Source organism: Alosa sapidissima, chromosome 1, assembly GCF_018492685.1.
Source record: "Alosa sapidissima isolate fAloSap1 chromosome 1, fAloSap1.pri, whole genome shotgun sequence".
NCBI classification, from domain to species: domain Eukaryota; kingdom Metazoa; phylum Chordata; class Actinopteri; order Clupeiformes; family Clupeidae; genus Alosa; species Alosa sapidissima.
Genome location: NC_055957.1, coordinates 14,057,835 through 14,082,889, shown reverse-complemented (window position 1 = coordinate 14,082,889; position 25,055 = coordinate 14,057,835). Strand labels below are relative to the sequence as shown.

At 46.4% G+C, this 25,055-nt stretch overlaps 1 protein-coding gene and 1 long non-coding RNA gene across 2 annotated transcripts in view; one reads left to right on the top strand and one right to left on the bottom strand.

Moving 5' to 3' along the window:
- Window positions 1-628: 628 nt before the first annotated feature.
- The window catches only part of lamc1 (laminin, gamma 1), a 50,363-nt gene continuing 25,936 nt past the window's right edge, over window positions 629-25,055 (bottom strand). Inside the window, exons 2-28 of the mRNA XM_042104020.1 lie at window positions 23,399-23,703; window positions 19,735-19,865; window positions 17,266-17,435; window positions 16,125-16,313; window positions 15,237-15,354; window positions 14,085-14,183; window positions 12,572-12,708; window positions 12,123-12,245; window positions 11,621-11,810; window positions 11,155-11,267; window positions 9,356-9,577; window positions 8,961-9,149; window positions 8,525-8,770; window positions 8,031-8,184; window positions 7,626-7,768; window positions 7,303-7,481; window positions 7,037-7,193; window positions 6,471-6,676; window positions 6,116-6,195; window positions 5,835-5,972; window positions 5,592-5,736; window positions 5,264-5,413; window positions 4,652-4,766; window positions 4,193-4,392; window positions 3,587-3,745; window positions 3,400-3,499; window positions 629-3,259 (exon numbers count right to left, since the gene is read on the bottom strand). Of these exons, the coding sequence (XP_041959954.1) occupies window positions 3,003-3,259; window positions 3,400-3,499; window positions 3,587-3,745; window positions 4,193-4,392; window positions 4,652-4,766; window positions 5,264-5,413; window positions 5,592-5,736; window positions 5,835-5,972; window positions 6,116-6,195; window positions 6,471-6,676; window positions 7,037-7,193; window positions 7,303-7,481; window positions 7,626-7,768; window positions 8,031-8,184; window positions 8,525-8,770; window positions 8,961-9,149; window positions 9,356-9,577; window positions 11,155-11,267; window positions 11,621-11,810; window positions 12,123-12,245; window positions 12,572-12,708; window positions 14,085-14,183; window positions 15,237-15,354; window positions 16,125-16,313; window positions 17,266-17,435; window positions 19,735-19,865; window positions 23,399-23,703 (4,415 nt within the window). The 3' untranslated portion in view covers window positions 629-3,002. The remainder of the gene's footprint in view (window positions 3,260-3,399; window positions 3,500-3,586; window positions 3,746-4,192; window positions 4,393-4,651; window positions 4,767-5,263; window positions 5,414-5,591; window positions 5,737-5,834; window positions 5,973-6,115; window positions 6,196-6,470; window positions 6,677-7,036; window positions 7,194-7,302; window positions 7,482-7,625; window positions 7,769-8,030; window positions 8,185-8,524; window positions 8,771-8,960; window positions 9,150-9,355; window positions 9,578-11,154; window positions 11,268-11,620; window positions 11,811-12,122; window positions 12,246-12,571; window positions 12,709-14,084; window positions 14,184-15,236; window positions 15,355-16,124; window positions 16,314-17,265; window positions 17,436-19,734; window positions 19,866-23,398; window positions 23,704-25,055) is intronic.
- LOC121718845 lies at window positions 14,191-23,487 on the top strand. The gene is made up of 4 exons (XR_006034041.1): window positions 14,191-14,300; window positions 14,430-14,467; window positions 22,991-23,183; window positions 23,405-23,487. It is a non-coding gene; the product is annotated as an uncharacterized LOC121718845 (long non-coding RNA).

The following is a 25,055-nucleotide window of genomic DNA, read 5'->3' as shown; positions in this document are numbered from 1 at the left end:
ATCAGATCGTCTGACAAAATGGTCCACATCTCTTATGCATCTCAATGGATTTGAAGTAGTTTTCTGCAGCAGAGAAAATGCCTTACATTAATAATCCAAAAGTCCAAATGGGTGGTTAGTCTAATTTTAGTCTGAGGCATTGGACAGCCTGGCTTATGACTTATGTGACGAGTCCAATGTGCTGTGACCTCTTGGGTTTTAAACAAGGACATCTTTATCCATATTTTGAGATGAGCACATGATCTGAGAGAATGCGCTGCATTTATGACATGTAAATTACTTGGGGAAGAACACATATGACCAAGGACAGGGCAAAGAGGATTCATCTCTTCATGCATTTCCACAACCCACAGAATGAGCGGTCATGTGACGCCTTTAAAAAGTTAAAAACATGATTACTATGAATGCTTTCAGACTAAATTGAATGCAGGGGTGGAACTATTCAACCACACTTGCTGCACAAGTGCTCTGAAATTAGCCTCTGAACTAGTCAGTCACTACGACACCACAACTTTTTCAGACAAAACTGAATAGTGATCTCAAGTGGTTGCACTCATTTCATATCAAAATAAAAATCAATAAAAAAAACAAAAAAAAAAACACCAGTATAAATCACATGATTCCAAAATCCGGTAATAACAATTGTTTATTATTCAAATGTTACGATTTGATTTACAGGCAAATGGGGGTAACAAGCAGGGTGTTTTCGGGTCCTTTTGGGTTTGTGTAAAAAGACTACCTTGACATACACAGATGCTGATAAATACAGTAGTATCCTCCATAGGTAAGGACCACAAAAAGACTGCATTACACACACATACTTAACAACAACAGATTACAAATACTTGGTACATTATAAATTAGAAATACTGTTTTATACATAAAAATTGTATGTGTTGCAAATCTTTTCACCAGTGGCTGGGAGACCTTATCAAGACAAGGTAAGTCAAAGTGGTACTAAAGAGCTTGTCTTTTGCTAACTTCAACAAAAAAAATAAAATAAAAAAAAATCACTACTTAACATGAGAGGTTTGTAACTTAAGTAAATGCTTGTCAAAAAGGGAGCTGATGGAGGCTATTTTGAGCTATTTTGTTTACTAAATAGATTGAAATGCTAAATCCTTTTGTGATGAAAAAACAGATGTATGGTGTTGGTATGGACCTCTCAGGAAGTTCCCTGCTTTTAGATTGAAATTTGAGGACATCAGTGAAAATGTATTTTTTTTTAAAATTTAGATTTGATGCCTTTGTCAAGAACACAAAACGTTAGGACTCAGTGAAGTATACGTCCGAAGATTAAGGCACAAAACACTAATAAAAATGGTTAACTAGCAACATGACCAAGCTTATTTGTCTTAATTCAAGCATATAATTCAGTAAAATGAAATGTTAGGCATACAGTGGATGTAGGGAAAGGCCACGCTAACTCAAAGGTGAGGCTGGGTTTGTCAGTCAATGTTTATAGAAGAGGTTCTGCTTACCAAAGACTCTTTTCAATAATTATTAACCACCCACTGAAATTTCTTTAAACACAAAAATAAAATAAAATGGCAGAGCTATGAGGCAACAACACTGAGCCATGTATACAAGCAAGCATATTATACCACAGACCTTATTAGATATTTATATATTACGTGGAGGTTTCCGCTGATTTTTCTTTGTGAATCTATACGAGGTGGCTGGTTGGGTCTTGGGTTGTAAAATCAGCCAGTCCTGAATCATTTACGCACTTATTTACACAAATAACAAGTCCTCACTCTATATCATAATAAAAAAAACATTCACACAAAAATATAACATTTGAAATAATAATTAGCACCAGTGTATCAGATAAAGTCTTGCTACGCAAATGTACAAAGTTGCATAGTGTGGGATTTTGCCTTTTGTTAATGTGTGATTTGCAGTACACCTGTATTAAGCAGCAGCTTCGGCAAAAAAAAGAACAAGACAAATAAAATATGCTTTTGTAGTGTTAAAAACAAGTAATCACATGACAATTTCAAACCGTAGTGGATCGTCGACAAATACAAACATGCCTGAAAAGCAGGAGAGCAGGAGTAGCCGCCCAATAACAAGACTCTCCGGAGTGTGGGAGCGGGCGATGAGGAAAGGACAGGTGGAATACTGTTGTTCAATGAGCCAGGTGTAAGCCAGACGTATGTTCTCCACAGTCATCACACACCTGGCCGGTCTCCCGAGGGAAAGGCCGGAGGCATATCTGACAGCAGAAAAGCAAAAGACGATTCCTTCACTGCTAGTTCTGAAATGAGGCAGGGGTAACACAGACAATGGCATGGCACATACGGTACTGCAGGTCTTTGAAAAAAAAAAAAAAAAAACAAAGAAAAAGAAAACAAAAACAAAAAACACTGACTTCCTCCCCCCCCCCCCCCCCCCAAAAAAAAATCCCAACCAAACCCAGCATGTCCTTCTGCCTGGAGTGATGGGCTAAACGACGGGACATTCCTTCGGAGATGGAGGGGTCGTTGGGGGTGAGGGGTAGCGAACTGTGGGTGGAGTGTGGAAGAGTCTGGAAGTGGTGCAGTCATGTGGGTGTCTGTTCAGCTCCGAGGGGCCCTACCCTACCCTCCCTCTCAACCCCTCCCCCTCAGCGCCAGCCTGCCAGGGGGTATGGGGTGGCACGGGCGGTGGTGACCATTTAGTTTTAGTCGTTTTCACGTCTTCTGTACTTAAAATGGCAGAATTTTTACAGAGAAAAGCTGCTGGTCTCCCATTTCGACCGTGAAAATCATCATCAGTCTGAAACGCTGGCTTCTCTCTTAAAAAAAAAAAAAAAAAAAAAAATTAGACAAGTAAAACACATAACCAAAAAAACAACACAAAAACAAAAAAAAACACAAAGACAAAATAAAACCTATTTTGGTAAAACGTGGCGATTTTTTTTTGCCCAAGACAGGTGGTGGAAGGAGTGGTAAAAACAAGAACAGAGGGGCATGGAGAAAGGAGGAGGAAGAGGAGAAGGAGGAGGCCGGGAGAAGAAGTTAAGGCTTCTCAATCGACGGGGTGTTGAAGCAGCCGTCAGGTAGCGTGTTCTTGATGTCGTTGAGGTTGGCGATGTCTGCGTGGATCTCACGGATCTGCCGGTCGTAGTCACTGATCATCATCTCCTGGTCCTTGGCCACGCTGTCCAGCTCCTTCAGCTTCTTGTCCAGCTCGCTGCTGTTCATCTTCTCCTTGGCCTGCTTCAGGGAGCCGTCAATCTGCTCCAGCTTGCTCAGGTCCACTTTGTCAATGTTGCCTAAAGAACATGCAATATTGATCACTATTAATCCAACAGAACAATCTAAAAGCAGGGAACTAGTACCTTAGCTATACAGAAAGGCACACACACACTTTATGACTATTCTTTTTGTTCTTACATGATCCCACCAAGCTTACCTAGCTGCTTCAGTAATTCATTGATTGTGTGGAGAACCATCCTGACTGCACTCTTGGCTTTGCGGGCATTGTCCTCAGCATCTTTAGCATTGTCTGATGCCTGTGAAAACGAAAACATTGACTTAATACTTAATCATTTAGTATGTGAAATAGATAGCTGCCTTGCGCTTATAGACACTTCTCTCACCATGCCAGCCATCATCATGTCCTGGTCAGCCTCGGCCTTCTTCTTCTTCAGCTCGTTCTCAGCAGCCGACAGCTGTTCCAGCATGCTGTCCACCTCTCCATCCAGTTTCTTGGTGTCCTCAAAGGCCTTTTCTGCCTCTGCCTTCGTCTTTGCTGAGCCCTGTGAAAGAGGGATTCTGCATGACTTCCTGTGCTTTTTGGTGACTTTGTTACTCAAAACATTTACACACCTATTGTTCCCCATAGCCATTCTGTGATGGAATGCCGTCACCACGGTTGAGGAGTGGTACCCCAGAGACCAGAGTTCGAGGCCGCTGAGGTGACCGTTTGCGACACATGGACGAGACTTTTTTATGCAGCCTCTACTGGGCCACCTTATCAGATAGATTACCAAGACCAAGGTGTTTTATTTTTTCCAACTGTTTCTGTTGGTCTGCCTGTCTGTTCTGAAGATTTAGATCAAAACTCTGTAAGGCCTCTTACTTTTTGACGGAGTCTGTGTCCTGTACTGCCATCACAGTGTAATTTATCTCTGATCAGTTTGTCAGTGCACTCTGTGGAGTGGAGTAATCCATGCTCCATTCTCTCTACTGTGGCAGATACCCACCTTCTGCACAGCACTGGCGATCTTCTCTGCTTCCTCGGCTTTAGCCTTGGCGTCCTTGGCGTCGGATGCTGCATTGCCAAGTGCCGATTCAGCCTGCTTGGTCTTCTCATTGGCTGCAATAATAGTTGCATTGATTTCTGGGATACGCTTCATGGCCTCTTCTGCCGCCGTCTTGTTGTCGTTCACCCTCTTATCGAAATCTACGGTCATGAGAGAGAGATCCATTGTGAGTGTATAGCTGAAGCCCTTGTTACAGCACAATTGAACTGATGGCGACAGTGTAACAGAAATACATAACAGCACACTGAACATCTATAAACCCGACAACAACCTCTATGCTGGTAAAAGAAAGCGAGCACCACTGATTACCTGGTACTTCTAACAATAAATTATAGTAATGGTAATATTACATCCGTGCAGTGTGTTATATCTTTTCTGCATACTACACAGCAAGCTCACCTCTGAGGTTGGTGAGGATGTCCTGAGCCTCCTGGTACGTGGACCTGCCTTTCTTGGCAGCCTCCTCAGCCAGGGCCTTGGCAGCATCTGCACGGGCAAGCAACTGGTCCGCCGTCTGTCAGAGAAGCAAACGCCACAGAGCAGGGAGTCAGACAGAGAATAGGAATCCAACCCAGCTCTGATTCGTCGGCTGTTTATCTGATGTGGTAACTGAACGTCTGTTTATGATGCCTTGGGTTGGTATAGTTGTAAACATCAAGGGCACTCATATGGAGCTGCAGCATGTACTTCATAAGGCTACCGTGTTGTGGAAACCACAATCACCAATATTTGCTAATTTATTGACAAATGCAGGGCTCAGTGAAGAAGAAATTAGTTCAGTAATTTGATGCATTTTTTAACTTTTAGAGGACGTCAGCTTTAAATGAGAATATGTTTCATGGAAATGGTGTGATCTTTTTTTTGTGTAGCGTGGTGTTACATTGTATCAATGCATTGCACGGTGCATCATGTGCCATACAAACATACAATATCATTGTATAAATACTGTGCATTTATAATTGGGCATTTGAGGCCATTATACGTTTTGACACAGGTTCTTAAGTCACTCACCTGCTGCTCGGTCTTGCCCTTGTCCAGCAGTTTGCGAACCTCTGACTCTTTGCCCCGGAGGTCTTCCCTCAGGTCGTTGTACTCCTTCTCCGTCTTGTCGATGAGCTTGTCCAGGTCTGACGCCTCCTTCTTGATCTTGCTGGCTTCATCCTGAACAGAGACAGCACAGTCATCAGTAACACACAGGGGTGAAAACACTGCATAATAAGAGTAAATACTGTTTCAAATGCCTGGACTTCTGACGACTTTAAGGTGGCATCAGCAAATGAGTTGACAATGTCATCAGCACTTGTGGCTTTAAATGCGTTACCGATGTCTGTTGACTCACCTCCAGTGATTTGGTGTCGAAGGGTGGTAAGCTTGTGACGTTGGCCAGAATCTTGTTGGCTTTGTCTCCTGCCTCCTCTGCCTCAGCCAACACCTTGTTAGACTGCTTTTCCAGGTTCTTTGCCAGATCCTTGGCCTCAGTGTATCTGTGCAGACACAAAACAAAAATGATTTGTTTTTGGTGACAACTAATACAGGTGGACTTCACGCGTATGTTCTGTCTGGCTGTCTTTCAGCAACGTACTTCCTGTTCAGCTCATCTATGTCATTGCTGGTCTTTCCCTCGCCATCCAGGGTCTTCTTCAGCAGATTGTATGCCTTGGTAGATGTGTCGTTTGCGTCTTTGGCAATCTTCTCGATCTGATCTGCATCCATTTTATGTCTGTGCAGAAAACAACACAATGACGTTAGTTATCTTTTCAACCATAGTGCGAATTATGAGAGATAAGGGTCAGTTGTGAGTTAGGGTCAGTGGTGGTGGTGGGGTGGTGGTTATGGTCAGTGTGCTTAGCAGGCTGCATTTACTTGTCAGCCAGGTTGCGGGCCTCCTCTGCCAGAAGAGTCATGTTGTTTGGACCTCCAGCGGTTGTGAGTGGTTTGATGTCCTAGAACAAAACAAAAAATCACATCACATTTGTGTTTGAGATGGTCATGAATCACTTTTGCAGCTCCCCACTGTTCAAGACTATGGATGTACCACTATTGTAGTCAAACTCACCCTTATTTCATTCAAACATTCACTTACACAACAATAGTCCTTTTTTTAGTATGCTTCCTGCACATGTACGCTTCAAACCCATAATGTTGTTGTTAGCACCATGCTCTATTTGATCTATAAGGAGCATATAGGAGCATAAATAAGTCTGTTCATCACACACACCACTTTACTGATGGCATCCTTGGCCTTGTCCAGCTCCTGGCGAGCTCTGTCGATCAGGCTCTCGGCATCCTGAACGCGCTTCTGGGCCTTCTCCGCCTGCGTGCCTGTGTTGTCCACCGTGTTGCGGATGTTCTGCAGCCGGTTCCACTGGGTAGACAGGGTGTTGTTGATGTTGTTGAGACGTTCCAACAGGCCTTCGTCCACATCTGAATGAGGTACCACAAGAATGAGTCATGAGCAAACAGGATTGCATAAGCTTAAAAGGTGCTTTTTCAAGTGTTGCAACTGGGTACTGCAAATACAGATGATAAATTAATGTAGGTGTAAGTGAAGATGGTTGGTGTGGATTGTAAGCTGAAAAACTGCAAATCTGTCGCCATCTATAGGATGGCTTAGAGATAGCATGTTAGTTTTCATGTGAGAATTAAACCAAATGTCTCAGGACTAACTCAGAAAATGAGTGACTACATACAGATGTGTAAACCAATACACATGACATCTAATGCATCCTTTCACATATTCAGCCATCCATGCATGCAGTGTATGAAATGTGCCAGTGATTCTACCTTTGCTGCTCTGGGCCTCCTCCAACAGGTCCATGATGGCCTTCTCTGCTTCTTTGAGCCGCGCCTCAAACGCCTTGTCACTGACCGTCTCCGTACTCGTGCCAAGGTTGTCAATCAGAGTCTGCAGGTCGTGCAGCTTCTGCCTCTGCTGGTTCACCTGTGGGTGGAAAAATCACAGCGGCTGTTAGGCACAGAACTAGCCGTCCTTTAGCCTTCCATTTAAAATCATTCTGAAAGGCCGCGTTTGGCGAGAGGGGGGTGTTCACCTTGTCCCTGACCAGGCCGTAGCAGTTGGGGCACTGCTGGCAGCCAGGGGTGGAGCGGTTGTAGAAGTAGTTCTCCTCGCACATGTCGCAGCGAGCGCCCACGAAGCCGGAGCGGCACTCGCAGCGGCCGTCTTCCTTGCACTGCGCCGTTTGGGAACCCTCTGGGTCACAGTCGCAGGCTGCGCGAGAGAGAGTTAAAAAAAAGTCAGGTGTTAAGGCAGCACAGACGGGAGAGGAAGAGAGGAGAAACATAAAAGGACTCCAGAGGCAAACATGAATCTGCCCAAGAGGGGTGGGGAGGAGGAGAGGGTCAGAACTCTTACGTTTGCAGCCGGACGAGCCAAATCCAAAGAAGTTGACCTCACAGCGGTCACACTGTTGACCTGTGACTCCTGGCTGGCACTCACACTGGCCGCTAAGGATGTCACACTGACCGCTGGTCGAGCCAATCGGGCTGCAATTGCATCTGAATGGAGCAAGATCAGAAAACACACATCAATACTCAATACTAAATAATACTCAATACTTTCAAACACCAAACTAAATGCTATTAAGTTCATTAAAGTGATAAGACTTTCAAAAGTTGAACAACATTCTCCACTGCCACTGGTTTTACAAACTAAAATTCTACCAGAGTAGACTGGAGATGCAATGTGAACAAATGCCCCAGGCTAAACCACGAGGTCACTGTTGATTTTGTGGGGTGTTGGGTGGTAAAGGTGGGGTACCTGTCGCAACCCTTGCCACTCTGCAGGTTGTAGAATCCGGGATCACAGGCGCTGCAATCACGGTTGGTCACGTGGGGGAGACACTGGCACTGCCCGGTGACCTGCAGACAGGAGGTCTGCTGATCCACAGTACCGTAGGGGGAGCAGGCGCAGGCTGGAAGCAAGAGGAACACGTGTGTCAATAGCAGTCATACGGTCATTTTCATTTATGCCATATCAGCATCTATGGCCATATTATGTTAAAACAAACATACAATAATATAGATAAAACACCCTTTAAATAAGATTCTACATAAATAAATAAGATCTACATTTCACATGTGCCAATACCTTCCTCTGACATTAATGTCTTCAATTACATTACAGACCCCCACCCCCCTGTTTTCCATTCCATGTTCACATTACCCTATTTGACTCTGCACTGATGATATGATGCAGGTCAGGACAGAGGTTGCTATACATCATCTGGGTGAAGATGGTTCTTGAGTACTCACCTCTGCACTTCTCGGCAGGGTTGCTGGCCAGAGCGTTGCCAAAGAAACCCTCTTTGCAGCGGTCACAGAAGAAGCCGTCGGTGTTGTAGATGCACTTGAGGCACTCGCCAGTCTCCCGGTTACAGTTGCCCACGGCGTTGGGGTCGATGTTTTCGCTGCAGGTACAGGCGCGGCATGCCCTCACAGGCCCGTCCTGGCCCAGGGGGTCCCCGAAAAAGCCGTCGTCACACAGCTCACAGCGCTTGCCTGGGCAGGAAGGGCGACAGAGGGGGGGAGGGATGACAACAAAACCAAATGCTAAAGACATTTATCGTACAACTACAGCTGGCAATGGAGTCAGCAACATGTGGAGACAGCAACTCAAATATATACAGTACAACACCAAATAAACAACAGCGTCAAGTGAAGTGCTGTGTTCTACAGAAAATGTGCTTACCGGTGGTGCCAACAGGGCAGTTGGTGCACACCACCTCTCTGGTCTTGGGCACGACGGCACAGGTGGCGCCTCCTGGGCACGGGCAGGGCTTGCAGTCAGAGGAGGTGCCCACGGTGGAGTCGCCATAGAAACCGTCCTTGCATCTCTCGCAGCTCAATCCAGCTGTGTTGTGCTGGCACTCACACATTCCTGCAAACAGGCACGTGTTATTTCCACCACTAACCACAAGGGGGCAGTCTCACATCGATACTGGGTAGAGGCTTGATTCATCTCTAAGACATATGCACCTTATCATAAGGACATTTTGTCCTTCTCTGTGTGACATTAGTCATACAGCCACACAACAATAAAAGTTACAAAAGACAAACAGAAAACGATCATGTAACGGGACTGACCAGTCACTGGGTCACAGCTATCACTGTGGCCATTGCAATTGCAGCGTTCGCAAGGGCTGAAAAGGCCCAGCTCAGGGTTGGCCCTCCGGTATCCCAGAGTGCATTGCTCGCAGTGCTGCCCCACGTAGCCCTGGGGGCAGGTGCACTTCTCTACCCAGCGGGCAGGGGTGCCAGGGCCTCGGCGGGCCGTCGTCAGGGCAACAGTATCAAGGTAGCCGGCACCTGTTGGAAAAACAGTTAAATGGTTAAAAAAAGAAAGCAAGGGTAAAAGTAATGGCCTTGACTGGAACATGACTGCCTGATTCATTCTCCAACACCTAGGCCTTGAGTCAAGACAGGGTATACTCGCACACGCAACACGTTTGCTGCCATTTGTTGTGTCTGCTAAGTAGTAGCAGCAGTAGTCAAATACCATATCAGCATTTATGGCAAAAAAGATATAATAAAACTATACATTAGACATTAAAACAATTACATTCATAAAACAAATCATTTAAATAAGACATCTACATTTGATAAAATTACACACAGAACTATATGTAGTGTAATGTACTATACCTTGCTAAAAACATTTTCCAGAGTACTTCCTAAGAATTCATGTCTACTAAGAACAGATTTTGTCCACATGCTTATCAGTATATAGGTTATGACTGAAACGGATGATTATGAGCCGTAACACACAGGCAGACCCAGGTTTGTTTTGTCTGAAGAGAAGTATGAGAGCTTTAAGCTAAATCTTTTATCCTCTGTGTGGTGTTTTGACTGTCTGGTTTTAATCCAGTCTCAAAACCTTCAGTGAGAACGCCAAGATTTTTGTAGTCTTAACAGTTTCAGTTCAAATTGCTTTTTGTTTACACAAAATCCATTTTACCATGTTTCAGCTATGAAAATAAATATATTTTGACTATGTTACTTGTTATGTTGTTCTAATGAAGACAATAAATTGTTACTAATGCCCCTAAAGCAATACTGGAAGACTCGAGGTAGCTGAATAGTATCAGATGGGAAAAACACCATCCCATACATACGCGCGTATTTACCACTAAGGACACCTTGCTCATGTCCTTGGTGTTTTTTTCTTCAGGTTTATTTCATTTATTAAGTGAAAATGAAGCTGACCAGACAAATATCCTAGCCCAAATACCCCTCGACTAACACAGCATAATGTGACTTGCAGATACAATTAGACTTCTCAAAACAAGAGCACCTAAATGTTAGATCAACATCCCGGAGTGCGTTCTATTTATGGATCGGAGGCCTAAACTAATTAAGGAACGCAATGTAGTCTCAGCTCACATAAACTTTGATAACCACATACCTATTGTTCAAAACAAACAAACTATGTTCATTTCTATCTGATGTGGTGTATTCACCTGAATAAAAATGACACTAAAACGGAAAGCTAACAGAAGTGGATCTAGTGGTTAAGTAGGCCACAGATACAGTAGGGCTGCTGGCAAGAATCATGAGATGCTAACCTACACTGAAACCTATGTGGATAGATTATCTTTTTCATAAGCATGAAACCAAAATATGTTTCAAATAATGCCAATTATGGATCAGTTATGTAGACTTCAAAAAAAAAAAAAAAAAAAGTCAGGAGAAGAGAGGGAGAACATGTGGGAAGGGGCCTTCCCAAGGGAATGAGTCAAGAAGTGACCCAGTCCCAACAATCAAATACAGTACACACCCAAACCATGACCAAATTAGAATAGGAAGGCGCACTTTAGGTGTAGCCTATAGCATGTTTTTGACCTCAGTATTTGAAAGATCCTGGCTAAAGCTCTGTGTAGACATACTTCTCTCACTGTAGGTGCCCCGGATTTTGATGGCCGTCAGGTTGTGCAGGAGCTTCTGGAAGTCACCGGGACCAAGGTTGGGCCTCCACGGATAGTCAGTGGTGTCATGGAGCCTGGAGAATCAACACAGCGCACATTAGGACACAATCACACCAAAACCTACTGACCCATCATTGAACACTTTTGGAAAACTAATGAAAACTCATACCATCAGTCTTGGTAGTCATGACATTTTTGTCAGACTCGGCCACAGAGGAATAAAGGACACAAAGAGTCTAACTTCTGCATTGCTATGCTTATGAGACTTTACGGATAGCATTTCCGCTGTAGACTAATTTAGCTTGTGACCAACTTCCATCACAAAAAAAAAAAAAAAAAACACACCAACAAAAACAAAAAACACACCAACCAACCCAGTTATTAGTGCCAAACTAAAGGTGTTCCTTTGGGTACAATCAAAACCCACCTGAACACATAAGTCTTGTAGGTCTCCTCTGGGTAGGCGTTGCCCTGGGCAATGAGCGGCACAGTGACGCGAAGTCCGGCTCCCTCAAGTACGACATCCTCTGCTGAGAGGCGGGTATCACGGCGGTCCGAGCGGAAGTTGAATGTTAGATTCTGGGCAAAGCTTAGCAGCTGACTACCCAGGAACTTTTCTGTAGGGACATCAAGAGTATATGTTAGCTCTGTCAGAGAAGTTAGCTGGGACCAGTGATAAACCTTAAAAAAAGAGTTCTTTCCTAGGCTAACTACATAATAGAACTAGATCAGAGGTAAGAAGAAAAAGCACACATTGTCATGACCGTCATTATTTGCTTGCAACAGTAACAAGGCAATCTGAACTGAATCTGTGTGTGGAAGAATGTGGGTCAAGTGTGTGAACTGCTTCCCATGGATGCATGCACTTCCTTTGTCTGCTACGCACCGGCTATGACAAAAGCAGCAGCATCGCCTTTCACGTGCCATACCTGGAGCCACAAAATAAATGGGGAAGTAGTCCTCTGAGATGAGAGAGATGTCCTGTGTGCTGGGAGACCACTGGACGTCAGCACTAGAGGTGTCCCTGCGCTGGGCTGTCCACTGCTCGTCACCTACAACCGAGAAAAGGAGAGGAGGGGAAAGAAGAGGATAAGAGAGAGGAAGAGGAAGGATAAGAGAGAGGAAGAGGAAGAATTGGGATTAGGAACACCGAAGAATGCACATGCAGACCAGACCATCGCTAGAGCCAAATCTCTGTGTGAGGTCTTGGGAAGGAGCAAGGCCAAGATGGCCATGTGTTTGACAGGCTTTCAAGACTACGCAGAGTGCATAATAACAGGAAACACAAACCCCAGACAAAAACACCATCAGAACAAGTCAACTACGGCCTTCATAACTAAATTCTGCACTGTCACGGCTGGCTTTCCCAGAGTCTCACCGCGGTCGAAGGTAGAGGTGATGGTGTCGATGCTGTAGCCTTCGGCGCTGTCACACACCGACGAGTGCTGGAAGCAGAAGCAGGGGGTGCAGCCCTGAGGGTTCTGGGGGTCCAAGTTGAAGTAGCCCAGCTTACACCTGAGGACCAAAGGGTTCCACCACTTAGTAAACAACACTTCAAAAAGCATATCATCATAAAACAACTCCCATGAAACATAAATATGAACATACAGTAGCTCTATTTATTAACACATTCAGTTCCAGTTCTTAATATTCAAATATAAACAATTCATTTCCACAGTTTTCCTTTGTTGAGATCATTCTGTTTGCTGAATGATAAAGAACTGCTGGATTTCATGCTTGTATCTCTCTCTTCCTGCTTTTTGTTCCCTGCTTCTTTCAGCCCAGGTTCCTTTTTCCCCTTTTCTCTTTCCTACTTGGTGACTGGGCCTCCACTGGGGACACACCGAGGGGGTTAATCCTGTCCATGTGTGGCCCAGCTGGGTGACTGGGAGGAATGTGGCACCCAGCCTCTGTGTGTGTGTGTCTGTGTGTGTGTGTGTGTGTGTGTGTGTGTGTCTAGGTGAGCAGAAAAGAGGAGAGGGGTGGAGGTGACGGGAAGACAGTGGGGGGGGGGGGGGGGGTTGAAAAGGAAAGGGAAAGCACACACACACACACACACACTTTGTAAATGTCAGCATTGATGATCGCCAACCCCATGTTAAACTTAATTTGAAGGTCTTCAATAAAATATGAAGAGGCTGAATCTCTGGGATTCAAGGGAAGTAATTCCGCAATGATGACAAAATTACATTTTTGTAAAGTTCACAGAAACTTTATTGTGGCCGATCTGTGTGGGTGGTGGTTAGAGCATGTGATGTGCGTAGCCGTTTTACAATAGACAAGCACCAGGCAAAAGTCTCCCACAGTTAGTCACCAGTGACTGGTGGGGGTTTTAGAGGCCCTAGATGGCCAGTCTGTGTGTGTGTGTGTGTGTGTGTGTGTGTGTGTGTGTGTGTGTGTGTGTGTGTCTCAGTGGGGAGGCCTGAGCTATCTATGGGCTATTTTCTCCCCTGACTGGCGCTGAGGGAACCATGCACCTAATTTTGACAGACGGGCGCACACACACACACACACACCAAGTAATCCTTTCAGTGAAGAAAATGGTATGTATGTCAGCGGTCTAAATTGGATCTAAAAACAGAGGACTAGTTGCAGGGGAGAACTGGGTGAGTGTTTGGCCGCGTCCCCTACCCAACTCCAATTCCAGTTTTATAGACAGGCTGTTAATCTCATCCACATATAAAATGAAATGACGCCCATCAACACTATAAAGGGAGAGGGGAAAAAACTAAAGGGGACATTTTTACAGAAAAGGGGTCATGTAAGTTAAGGTCTCACGCTCAGTGTGTGTGTGTGTGTGTGTGTGTGTGTGTGTGTGTGTGTGTGTGTGTGAGTGTGAGTGTGTGTGGTATGTGCCTGTGTGTCTGTTACAGACCCCCGCGGTGTCTGACCTGTCACAGCTGAAGCCTTCCACATTGTCCTTGCACTGGCAGCGTCCCGTCTGCACATCACACTCCTGTGTGCTTCCGGAAGGGTTACAGGAGCAGGGTCTGCACAGAGAGGGGGGCGGCAGGATGGTTAACATTGGAGAAATTCACACCCGCTGACTAACAGCTCTTTAAATACCTCATCGCAGACAAATGTAAAGAAGATACCACAGAAGTTCTGTGAGTTGCACTGAGTTTTGTGTTCTTCGAATACTGGGGGTGTCCTGTATAGAGGGTTTAGGTCAATATCATGGATGCTGTAGCAATGGTATGACTGAAACATTTAATAAACATTTATTTTTCCAACAGTGAAATGAAGCCTACCACATGGATGATAATACAGTACGGTAATATGCATTCATACAATATATAGTTTAAACTAAAATACCATTGTCAAATCTTAAGAGGTATAAGACAAATGTAATTTTGTGGAATTTGTGAACTTTTAAGTTGGCCTTTTGTAACATATACACAGTCATTCTCTTTTTCTTAAGAGATCAAGCAGGTTCAAATAGCTTTTAGTTAAAAAAACTATGGGGGAAAAAAAACATCATAACCTTGTGTTCAAGGCAAACCCACTAGGCATGTATGCCAAAGCTTTTTCATTTCATATCAAAAGAACATGTGGATATACAATTTTCATCTCCTTTAAAGAGCTTTCATTCAAAATCTTACGAAATGAAGATTAACATTCAAGCTACATTGCTAAGGGTAACAATAAAAATGACTTTACAAAAACACAGTAACCTTACATTTAGTAATGTACTATGCCTCTGCGCTTCTGTGGAACAGGCTACAGTTAGCTAACTACATTGAGAGCTGTAAAGCGTTCAGCCAAAGCACTTACAGATGAAATGCCTTAAGCTACAGAGCTTAAAAATAAATCACTTTAAGCTGCAATGCTCAAATACAACTTAAGCTGCAAGCGCTCAGGATGAAACAGTTAGAGCTACAATGCTTCAAAAAAATAGTTTCAAGCTATGCTGCTTCTAGATGAAATAGTTCACTGCAAGTTGTCCACTGATTGTGTTGCTACGGCTTGCTGCTGTTGCCATGCAACGGTGTCAGTCCTCGCTGTCTATCCAGACAGTCCCCGCTAGACAGAAGTGGCCGTACCTGCAGCCTGCCTCGGTCAGGGTGTGGAATCCCGGCTGGCAGCGGTCGCACTTATCCCCCATCACCCCTGGCTTGCAGCTGCAGCGCCCTGTGGGGTCACACTGGGTGCTCAGCGAACCTGTAGAGGGAGGGGGGAGAATGAGAGAGAGAGAAAAACACAGAGGGAAAGAAATCGGATTAAGAGCGACCATTTATAGTGCTTCACAAGTACAGACACGTCCAGAGAACCAAAAAAAGCAACGCCGACGGCCGTGCCACTCGAGGGAAAGTGTGAGGGATTTGTGACCATGATAGGAGAGGGGCGGGGGTGCAGTGCTATGGTGGTGTGGTGTGGTGTGGTGCAGTGCTATGGTGGTGTGGTGTGGTGCAGTGCTATGGTGGTGTGGTGTGGTGTGGTGCAGTGCTATGGTGGTGTGGTGTGGTGTGGTGCAGTGCTATGGTGGTGTGGTGTGGTGCAGTGCTATGGTGGTGTGGTGCAGTGCTATGGTGGTGTGGTGCAGTGCTATGGTGGTGTGGTGTGGTGTGGTGCAGTGCTATGGTGGTGTGGTGTGGTGTGGTGCAGTGCTATGGTGGTGTGGTGTGGTGTGGTGCAGTGCTATGGTGGTGTGGTGTGGTGTGGTGCAGTGCTATGGTGGTGTGGTGTGGTGTGGTGTGGTGTGGTGCAGTGCTATGGTGGTGTGGTGTGGTGTGGTGTGGTGCGGTGGTGTGGTGTGGTGTGGTGCAGTGCTATGGTGGTGTGGTGCAGTGCTATGGTGGTGTGGTGTGGTGTGGTGTGGTGCAGTGCTATGGTGGTGTGGTGCAGTGCTATGGTGGTGTGGTGTGGTGTGGTGTGGTACAGTGCTATGGTGGTGTAGTGTGGTGTGGCGGGGACAGTGGAGGGCCACTCACCCACGGAGTTACAGCCGCACTGCAGGCACCGGCTGCCAGTTGCCTCCCGGTAGTAATTGTCCAGGCAGCGCTCGCAGTTGGGCCCGTCGAAGTTGTCGGCGCAGTTGCGGCAGTGGCCTCCGTGGCCGGTGGCGCGGTACAGCTCCGAGTCGAAGTAGCACTCGGAACTCTTGCCATTGCAGTTACAAGCTGAGAGAGAGAGAGAGAGAGAGAGAGAGAGAGAGAGAGAGAGAGAGAGAGAGAGAGAGAGAGAGAGAGAGAGAGAGAGAGAGAGAGAGAGCGAGAGCGAGAAAAACAACGAGAAATAAAAACATAAGTGATGACAGATGACCGATCCAACTGTTACACAAGAGTTGATGGGAACATTACAATCGCACAGGGCTGTGGAGAGGTTCCAGGAACGAGGTTGGCCAAGACAACTGCACACCATTTCAGACGTAAGAAGTAGTTGCTAAACAGTTACTGGGAAACTAGGATCATCAGGGGAATATGACAGAGCACACACAGATGCCTCCTACGCATCAGACGTTATGGTAGGGCAGCTTCTGGAAAAATATTTTGGCAGGCGCCGAGTTAAGGGAATGAAACGGTGAAATACGAGAGCACAAGCTCCCAGTACTGCAGGGTTGTGAGAACTCTGTGTGTGTGTGTGTGTGTGTGTGTGTGTGTGTGTGTGTGTGTGTGTGTGTGTGTGTGTGTGTGTGGGGGGGGGGGGGGGGTGTATATGTTTTCCACAGTCTTGTATCTGATGGGCTGATTAGTCATGCCTTTCCAGGAAGTGGTGTCGCCCAAAAGGAACAGGGATGAAGCCCTCTCGGCCAGCGGAGCCTACGCTCCCACAGTCGGGCCACTAAAAGAGGGATGAGACTGAGGGCCGCACAGAGGGTTCGGTTTCTGGTACACCCATCTTCCACTGGGGGCGGGGAGGGCGTCAACAGAGCTGAACAGTGTGGCTGTGGGAGGAATGTGGGGCTGCACACGCAACTCGGAGCTAGGAGTGACATTCTGTGCTTAAGAGTTGGTGTGTGTGTGTGTGTGTGTGTGTGTGTGTGTGTGTGTGTGTGTGTGTGTGTGTGGGGGGGGGGGGGGTTCTTGGAGGCCTGCAGCAGGTCAGAGTAGGGTGGGGTAGACGGGGACTTACGCAAGCACTCGTTGGGGTTCTCGGCCGTTCCTCTCCTCCAGGGGCGGTCATTGTAGAAGGGCTGGCATCTTTGGCAGTCATCTCCTTCTGTGTTGTGCTTGCAGTTGCACACCAGCTTGCTGCTGTACGCAGTCTTCTCACACTCGCTGGCATGGCCATTGCACTTGCACCTGGAAATGAGATGAGGGACATAGTACAGCATAGTTAGTTACAGGAGTGGGAGAGCCGTTCATGGGCCAAGCATGCTTATGTGCGATTGGCTGAGTTTCTAAACCATTGCAGTCACGGGTGTTTCACAGAATGCTGTATGCTTGTGATGGATGTTTCTCGTGGGGTTTTGTCAGTTTGTGCTCCACTGGCCAGGTGTTTATAAACCTGTCAGCACATACATTCCTAAAAGGCGGACAAATCTCCACCAAGAAAGCAAATAATACTGTGTGTGTGTGTGTGTGTATAACCTATCTCAGGTTGTTGACACACCCAGGTGATCAAGGTCACCGAGTTTCTGTCGACCAATATGAAGAGGAAGTACATTCTTCATGCAGTCCAACCTCATAGCGACACCAGTATGAAAACGTGAGGGCCAAATAAAATGGACGTGTGAGCGAGATAAAATGTACGGTCAGCCATTCATAGGTCCACAAGCGTAAATATTAGTCCATCACAGCCATACGAGCCTGAGCAGATCTATATTTGAGAACATAAAGAGCTAGCCAGATCTTGAATTCTCAGACTAAACTTTAAACACAGAGACAATAATACTAATCCACATTCCATACTTCATTTCACACATTTCACCATCAGTATTCAGGGCAAATTAAAATAGAGTGAAAAAAAAAGAGAAAAGCGCTAACTAGACGCCATTCAGTGTGTGCTGGCCGTGCGCCTTCAGATTACTGAACCAAATTTACCGCTCGTCACAAACCGTTCCCCAATCACGGCAACAGGCTGACAGCCCGCACAATGCCCTGTTTGTCCTGCCGTCTCCTGCTCTGTATGTGTGTGTTTGTTTGTGTTTGTGTGTGTGTGTGTGTGTGTGTGTGTGTGTGTGTGTGTGTGGTGTGTGTGTGTGTGTGTGTGTGTGTGCGTGCGTATGTGTGTGTGTGTGTTTGTGTGTGTGCGTGTGTGTGTGCGCGTGTGTGTGTGAGTGTGAGAGAGAGAAAGAGGGGTTGAGGGAACATTCTCCGGTGTAGACACTTTGACAGGGGCCCCTCTGAACAAGAGAGGACTTGCGTGGTTCCGCCGTGGCCTCGTCCGTATTGTCTCAGGTGTGCCTTGGCAGCACAGCCTGGAAAAACTGATGGATCCTATACGGCTACACAAGACAACGCAACAAAAACTCCACACCTCTGCTCGATAAGATCCCTCCGGTGCTTGTATCAAAGTTTCCTTACAACCAAGCTTGTGTTTATCTCCTTCTATACCCCTTTGTTTCCATTACCCTTCAATGCCCTCACTCTCTGTCTCTCACTCCACCTTCCTGTCTGGTGTTGTGCTCTCTCTCCCACCTCGTTCTCCTACACTTCGTCTTTCATACTTCCTACCCCGTTCGCGCTCTCCCTCCATGCGTTTTAAGGTGAAAGGGTTTTGAGTAAGCACAGACACCCAAGTTCTAAAGTGCACTTGCACTTCACTGCTCTACCTCCAGTGCTCTTCCGTGTCTGCAGGGCAGTGGGCCTGAGGGCGTGAGAGCCGGCAGGTGGACCGCTGCTCGTCTGGTCATCGCTCATCACAAGCCGTTCTAGACCAGCCCCGGCCCATTCCGCTTCCTCCGCGCTCTGTAATCCAGCACTCCCAGGCAGGAATGCTGGGAATGTGGGCTGTGTAATGGAAATCTGCTCCACATTTCAAACAGATTAAGGTGGAGAGACGTGGCGTAGAGCAGAGCTCAGTGGAACGGCCAGCTCCCCCATTGGCAGGGCTCAGCCCCACATATCCCTCCCCACAACAACACTCACTGTACACAGTCATCACACATGCACAGGCCCACAGGGCAGACTGCGCCAGGGGGTGGAGACTCGCCAGTGGCCGACTCCACGGTTAACATGCGCCACCGAACCGCCAGCTCACATCGCTGGGGTGAGGGAGACATGAAGTGTCATCCACCCGGGCCGCCCACACCCACCCATCCGTGTGTCCACCCCTCCGTCCATCCAGGTCCAGGCCCAGCCCCTGTCTGCACACAGTGAATGTGGCCTAAACCAACAGGCCCTGTGACTAATGAACCTGGCCCTTGCTTTTCATGACAGCTCCAAAGTGGCGGTGAACTGCAATGTGCCGTGTGTATTTTTGACAGGAAAACAGGACCTGGAGCGGGAGTGTTTGAAGCAAGGTTTTTTTTTTTTCTTCTGGCAATCAGACACCGTCTGCTCCAGTAATCCGCTGGCAATTCTCATTACCAGACGCCATCATGGGAGCAGCTGCACTGGTGGATGTGAAGTGGGACACCAGAGAGGGACGGCGACTCACCTTCCGCCCACGGCAAAGTCCGAGATGGCGTAGTAGTAGGACTTGAGGACCTTGGGGTCATTGAACACCTCGTCTCCGAACGTGTTGAGCCTGTTCAGGGTCACCCGGATGTCTGTGGCGGTCACCCATTCCTGTGGAGATTACCAGACGGGAAAATGAGAAATGCACAATAACCCTCAAACCCACTTGGACAAAGGGAATTTAAACAGTTGCCCAATCTCTAAATGTACTGATACAGCAGGAGAAAAAAAAATGAATGTGACAGGTTAACAAGAGGATAAGTTTGTTTAAACATTCTGTGTCTTTGGGAGTTTTTTACTGGGGTAAACGAGAGGCTAGACTTTGACAAAGGGTAGCTCAACTCCATCTGGTCTCTCTCTGCAGCTGTTTAAAGAAAATAAATACCGCCCACTAATCTAAACCAAACTTATTAGCATCACGTGGGGGTAGCTCTAGCCTGCAGAGTTATGAGGAAAGCGGGCCCATGCTTTGATAAGGTCACAATAAACTAGGAGGAACAAAATGATATTTTATGTCTCCTGAAAAAAATAAACACATGGAAACATGAACATGCACAGCAGGTATTTTAATCGGGAAAAAGATGGAGAACATTGTGAAAGAGTACTCAATACCTGCGGTTCTGAAGAGCATTTCATACATGCTGAGGTAGCTACAGAAATGCCAGTAAACAAAACCAAAACAAGCACGCCTGCTACTTTTAGAATCTTTCACTTGTTGCCAGCAGACTGGTCCCAACACTGCGGCACAGTGTGAACTCCGGCTGCTGAGTAACTGAGTCATTCTGACACCTTCTCTGTGGCAGGCAGGCGGTGGTGATTCAGGGCCCATTTGGGCAGCAACACCACCACCACCACCACCACCACCACCCCTGCAATCCTCAACCACCTCACACTGGCCACTCCGCTCAACCGAAACCAGCTACCAAGGTCTCTACTGCCATACACAAAAAATGTAATCTTTTTAGAGCCACTGCAAAAAATAAAACTGTATATACCCAGGAGATAAATGTTATGAAAGAAGGGCCCTTTCAGAGAATTACGGAGAGCATCTAGGAAAGAACCGATCGTCTGGGCTAAAGAGAGACAGGCATAAAAAGAAAAAGAGTGAAAGAGGCAGAGAAAGAGGAAGAGAGAAAGAGAGAACGAGGAAGAGAAGAAAAGCAGCAAAACAAGCCAGAAAAAAAAACAAGAGATAGACTGATACAAAGACATAAGAAGAGAGATAGACAGAGAGAGATATTGACGGTGTCAGTGTTGGGTGTTGACGGGACAGTGTGTGTGAGAGTGTGTGTGTGTGTGTGTGTGTGTGTGTGTGTGTGTGTGTGTGTGTGTGTGTGTGTGTGTGTGTGTGTGTGTGTGTGTGTGTGTGTGTGTGTGTGCGCGTGTGTGGGAGAGACGCAGGAGGGACGCTTCCGAAGAAAAGCAGGCCGAGGATAAGGGGCCCGCACCTCTGGGCTGTGCCCTCCAGCTGTCAAGTCTCCCACAACACACACATACACACTCCAAGACACACACCAGCTGAGTGTTAGCATGTGCCATACACACACAATCACACACTTCACCATCTCGTTTATCACCGGGCATGAGGGCATCCTGGGCCCTCAAGAGATCGAACTCTGTCAAAATACAGAGTTAAGCAGCAGATAGCTGAGCAAACAACGTCCTCGTGGTTACTACAATTAGGACGTGGCTGGAGTGAACTAGTGATTCTCGTGTCCTAGGCCAAGGTTCAGAGTCAACTGTAAGAGCTCAGTCTCAACGACACCACTTCTGAACAGTCTCTCTTACACTAAGAATTTAGAGCAGAGCAATTCTGGGCAAAGCGCCCTGTCTTCACTCAACTAATGCCGCCATTATGGCGCAGGCATTACAGCCATATGACGCCAAAGAAAAGGTATCCATTCCTAAAAAAAGAGGTCTGGGCTTTCGGTATAAATAGCGTTATGCCACATGAGTAAAGTCTAATATGGAAGTATCTGGTAGCAGGGCTAAATCTGTCCGTTTGGTGGAGGTAGAGCGTTACACAGAACAAAAAGTCCGGATATATTCATGTCGGAGAAGGGGAAGACCACGAGGACAAAGTCTGGGGCCTGCCAACTGTGACAGGCAGACGACATGCTGGCAGGAAAAAAGGGAACACACAGAGATGGCCAACAAAACACACTGCACTGAATGCGGTGGGAACGAGTCAACTGAGATGATATGTCCGTTTCCTACTCCTACGTACTAGTACACGGACAAAGCCTGTTCCAAGATACACACAAGCCTAAAAACTGGACAAACTACAAAACCACAAGTGAGGTCCCAAGTGAATTCAAACCCTGCACTGGGGATTTTACGTGCCACAAACTATATCCGTTAGGGGAGTGTTTTTACATTATGCCATGGGGAGAGTCGTTTAGTAGATTTCAGCTGAGCACAGAACAGCAGCATACCAGGTCCATTTTCCCCTGGAAGCTTTAGGACATTCCAGATGGACACAATCCTCTCAGGCCCATTCCAAACTGTACAACACAAGTGGATGTCTAATGGTATAACCACCATCACGCTCTCCCTGTTAATGTCCGATTTCCCCGTTCGCACAGGAATACTCGCTCACGTTTGCTGGCGCCTGTGCTCGAGCAAACAGAGGAGCAGCGCGCACACACACACACACACAGGACAGAGCAGCGCAGCATAGCACAGCACGTGTCCCCAGCTGTGCATCTGGTCGCTGCTGCCAAACACAATCAGTGCCGGAGTGGGAAATCTGGGGGCGTCACCAAGCAACATGTTGCAACTCTTGGCAGAGTCCAGCTCCTCCTGCGCTCCGGACCACCTGGCCTGCCTCAACTTCCCCCTCACACCTCACACGCGCCCCTCAGCGATTCGTTCGACTCCAACCCCCCCCCCCCCGTCCGACCCGGCTTTCCTGTGCGCCGTGACCGGTGCAACAGGAGACCAGCCTCCGTCTCACTCCACCACCCAGCCGACCTCTCGTCCTTCCACCCACCGCTTAAATGTAAATCCCTTAACTCCCCCATCAACCAAAACAGAGCATTTAAACCATACTGTACTGTGCACTGGCTGCCTTAGAGAGCATGCTTAGGAGTACACCAGTAACAAGTATTTTTTTTTGTTAACTTCTAATAACACTAGTATGGACAAATGCAAAACTCAAATGAATGACTACGACGGTTTATCTGTCATGACATTTCCACGAATAATTAATAATCACGGACCATTTCATTTCACAGGTCTGAAACACTTGCACTGTTCATTTGCTGAAATGCCGCCGCATTCCTATGCTACAGTTCCCCACAGGCTTAAATCATTTGCGTCGGTTCTGGCAAGTCAGCTGAGAAAAACTGCACTATGGGAAACACATGGTGCGACACATCTGGAGACAGGTCACGGCGTCCACCTGCATGTGCAGAATCTCTGTCCAAGGTATGTCCATCACCATCTCGAAGCTGTAAATTCAGCTCCAGTCTGACAGCACGCTTGGACAAGGCACATGTAGAGAGTGGAAAACGCTGCCAAGAATTCACCAAACATGCAAACACTAGAGAGCCAGACAGGAGGGGAGGGAGGGAGGGAGAGGCAGTGGAAAGATGTTGGGTGTTAGGTGGTCTAATTCTTAGAATTTGTATTTTGTTATTTACCTGCAGGGTGGGGCTGTTATCGAAGTTGTATGCACTGGGGCGTCCCTCGAGCGTGGAGAAGGCCACGTTTCCTCCGGTGAGGGGGGAGATGTCGCTGAACTCGTCTGTGCAGAGGGCCTGCTGCTCGTCCTCGCCGGTGCGGATGAAGCCGCGGTTCATCTTGCTGTAGGTCTTCTGGCAGGAGCCGCTGTAGTACTGGTATGGGACCCATGGCCCATCCTCACTGGTGCGCTTGTAGATGGCGAAGCTCTCCGGGCGGCTGGTGTGGAACTTGAGGCGCACATAGGTGATGTCAAAGGACTTGCCTGGAGACACAAAATATCAGATGAGACAATGCACATGCACAGACGATGCTGGGGAACAGCAAGTTTCATCAGAACTTTTACTAAGCTTGCTGATGCAGAGGACCGCACAGAGAGTAAGTCAATGAATCCTGGCTTTCGGAAATGCTGCACAAGGCAAAGAGGAGTTCCCTCCACTGAGCCATGGAGCTCAGTCACACCATGCTTTCCACATAGACATGTGATATATCTAAAAGGACATTTTATATGTGAGTTCATTAGCATGACAAGGCACCATTTAATACAGAAATAGTATGGTGACATAACTTTTGGCAGGACCTAGTCAAAGGATGTCCTGTTATGAAATATATGAAAATAGCAGAGACCTTCCAGATAATAAGACGCAAACTTTCTGTGACCCTGGTACAGTATGTTGTGGGATAAGAGGAGGCTGAGGCATATGCGAGATAAAATCGGGACGCACATATAGGGTGGTATATAAGATCAGATGGACATGCATTTGCACACCTTTGTAAACCATACTAACTTGTGCATGCAGTAAAGATTACACAGAGGAAAGGGTGAGGGAGGAAGCTCACTAGACAGGACATGACTGGGAGGCATGTCAACACGAGATGCCAGAAATCACTTCAAGATTTATAGCATTAACATTTTGCTCAATCCCCACATAAATCCCTCTTAATTGGTTTCTAAGTACTAACCCCAGCCCACCCACGGCATGAACAATGTTGCAACAATAGAGAACAAACACATTTTTAACATAGCCTACAATAAAATGTGTGTATATATATATATATATATATATATATATATATATATATTATATATATATATATATATATATATATATATATATATATATATATATATATATATATATATATATATATATATATATATATATATATATATATATATATATATATATATAAAAAAAAGGATCAACTGCTGTATTTTTCTCTGAGGTGGGTGGGGTGGCCCTAGTGGTGTAAGGGAATAACTGCAGATGTGAAGAGCGAATCGTTTTGCCACTAAGACATGAGTTTCTCAAGGTTTTCCACGGTCCTGCAGTAAGAATACTGTGCTTGTCCAAACATATTTTGCAAGCCTGAGCAGGCTAGGTGTGCTTGGAGAGGGGGGGACAGGAACAGCAGACCATATCTGCATAGGCCCCGGGAAATCTTACCAAGACACGTCATATATTTTGTGAAAAGAAAATGACACCATCTTTCAACGGGGCGACAAGGGGACAGTTGTTTGCTTAAGCAAAGAATTTCTTCTCTAAACAGATCAGGAGAAAAGCTAAAGTGGCCCCATTGTGAGCAGAGCCCACAGTTACGGTTAAGTTCAGATAA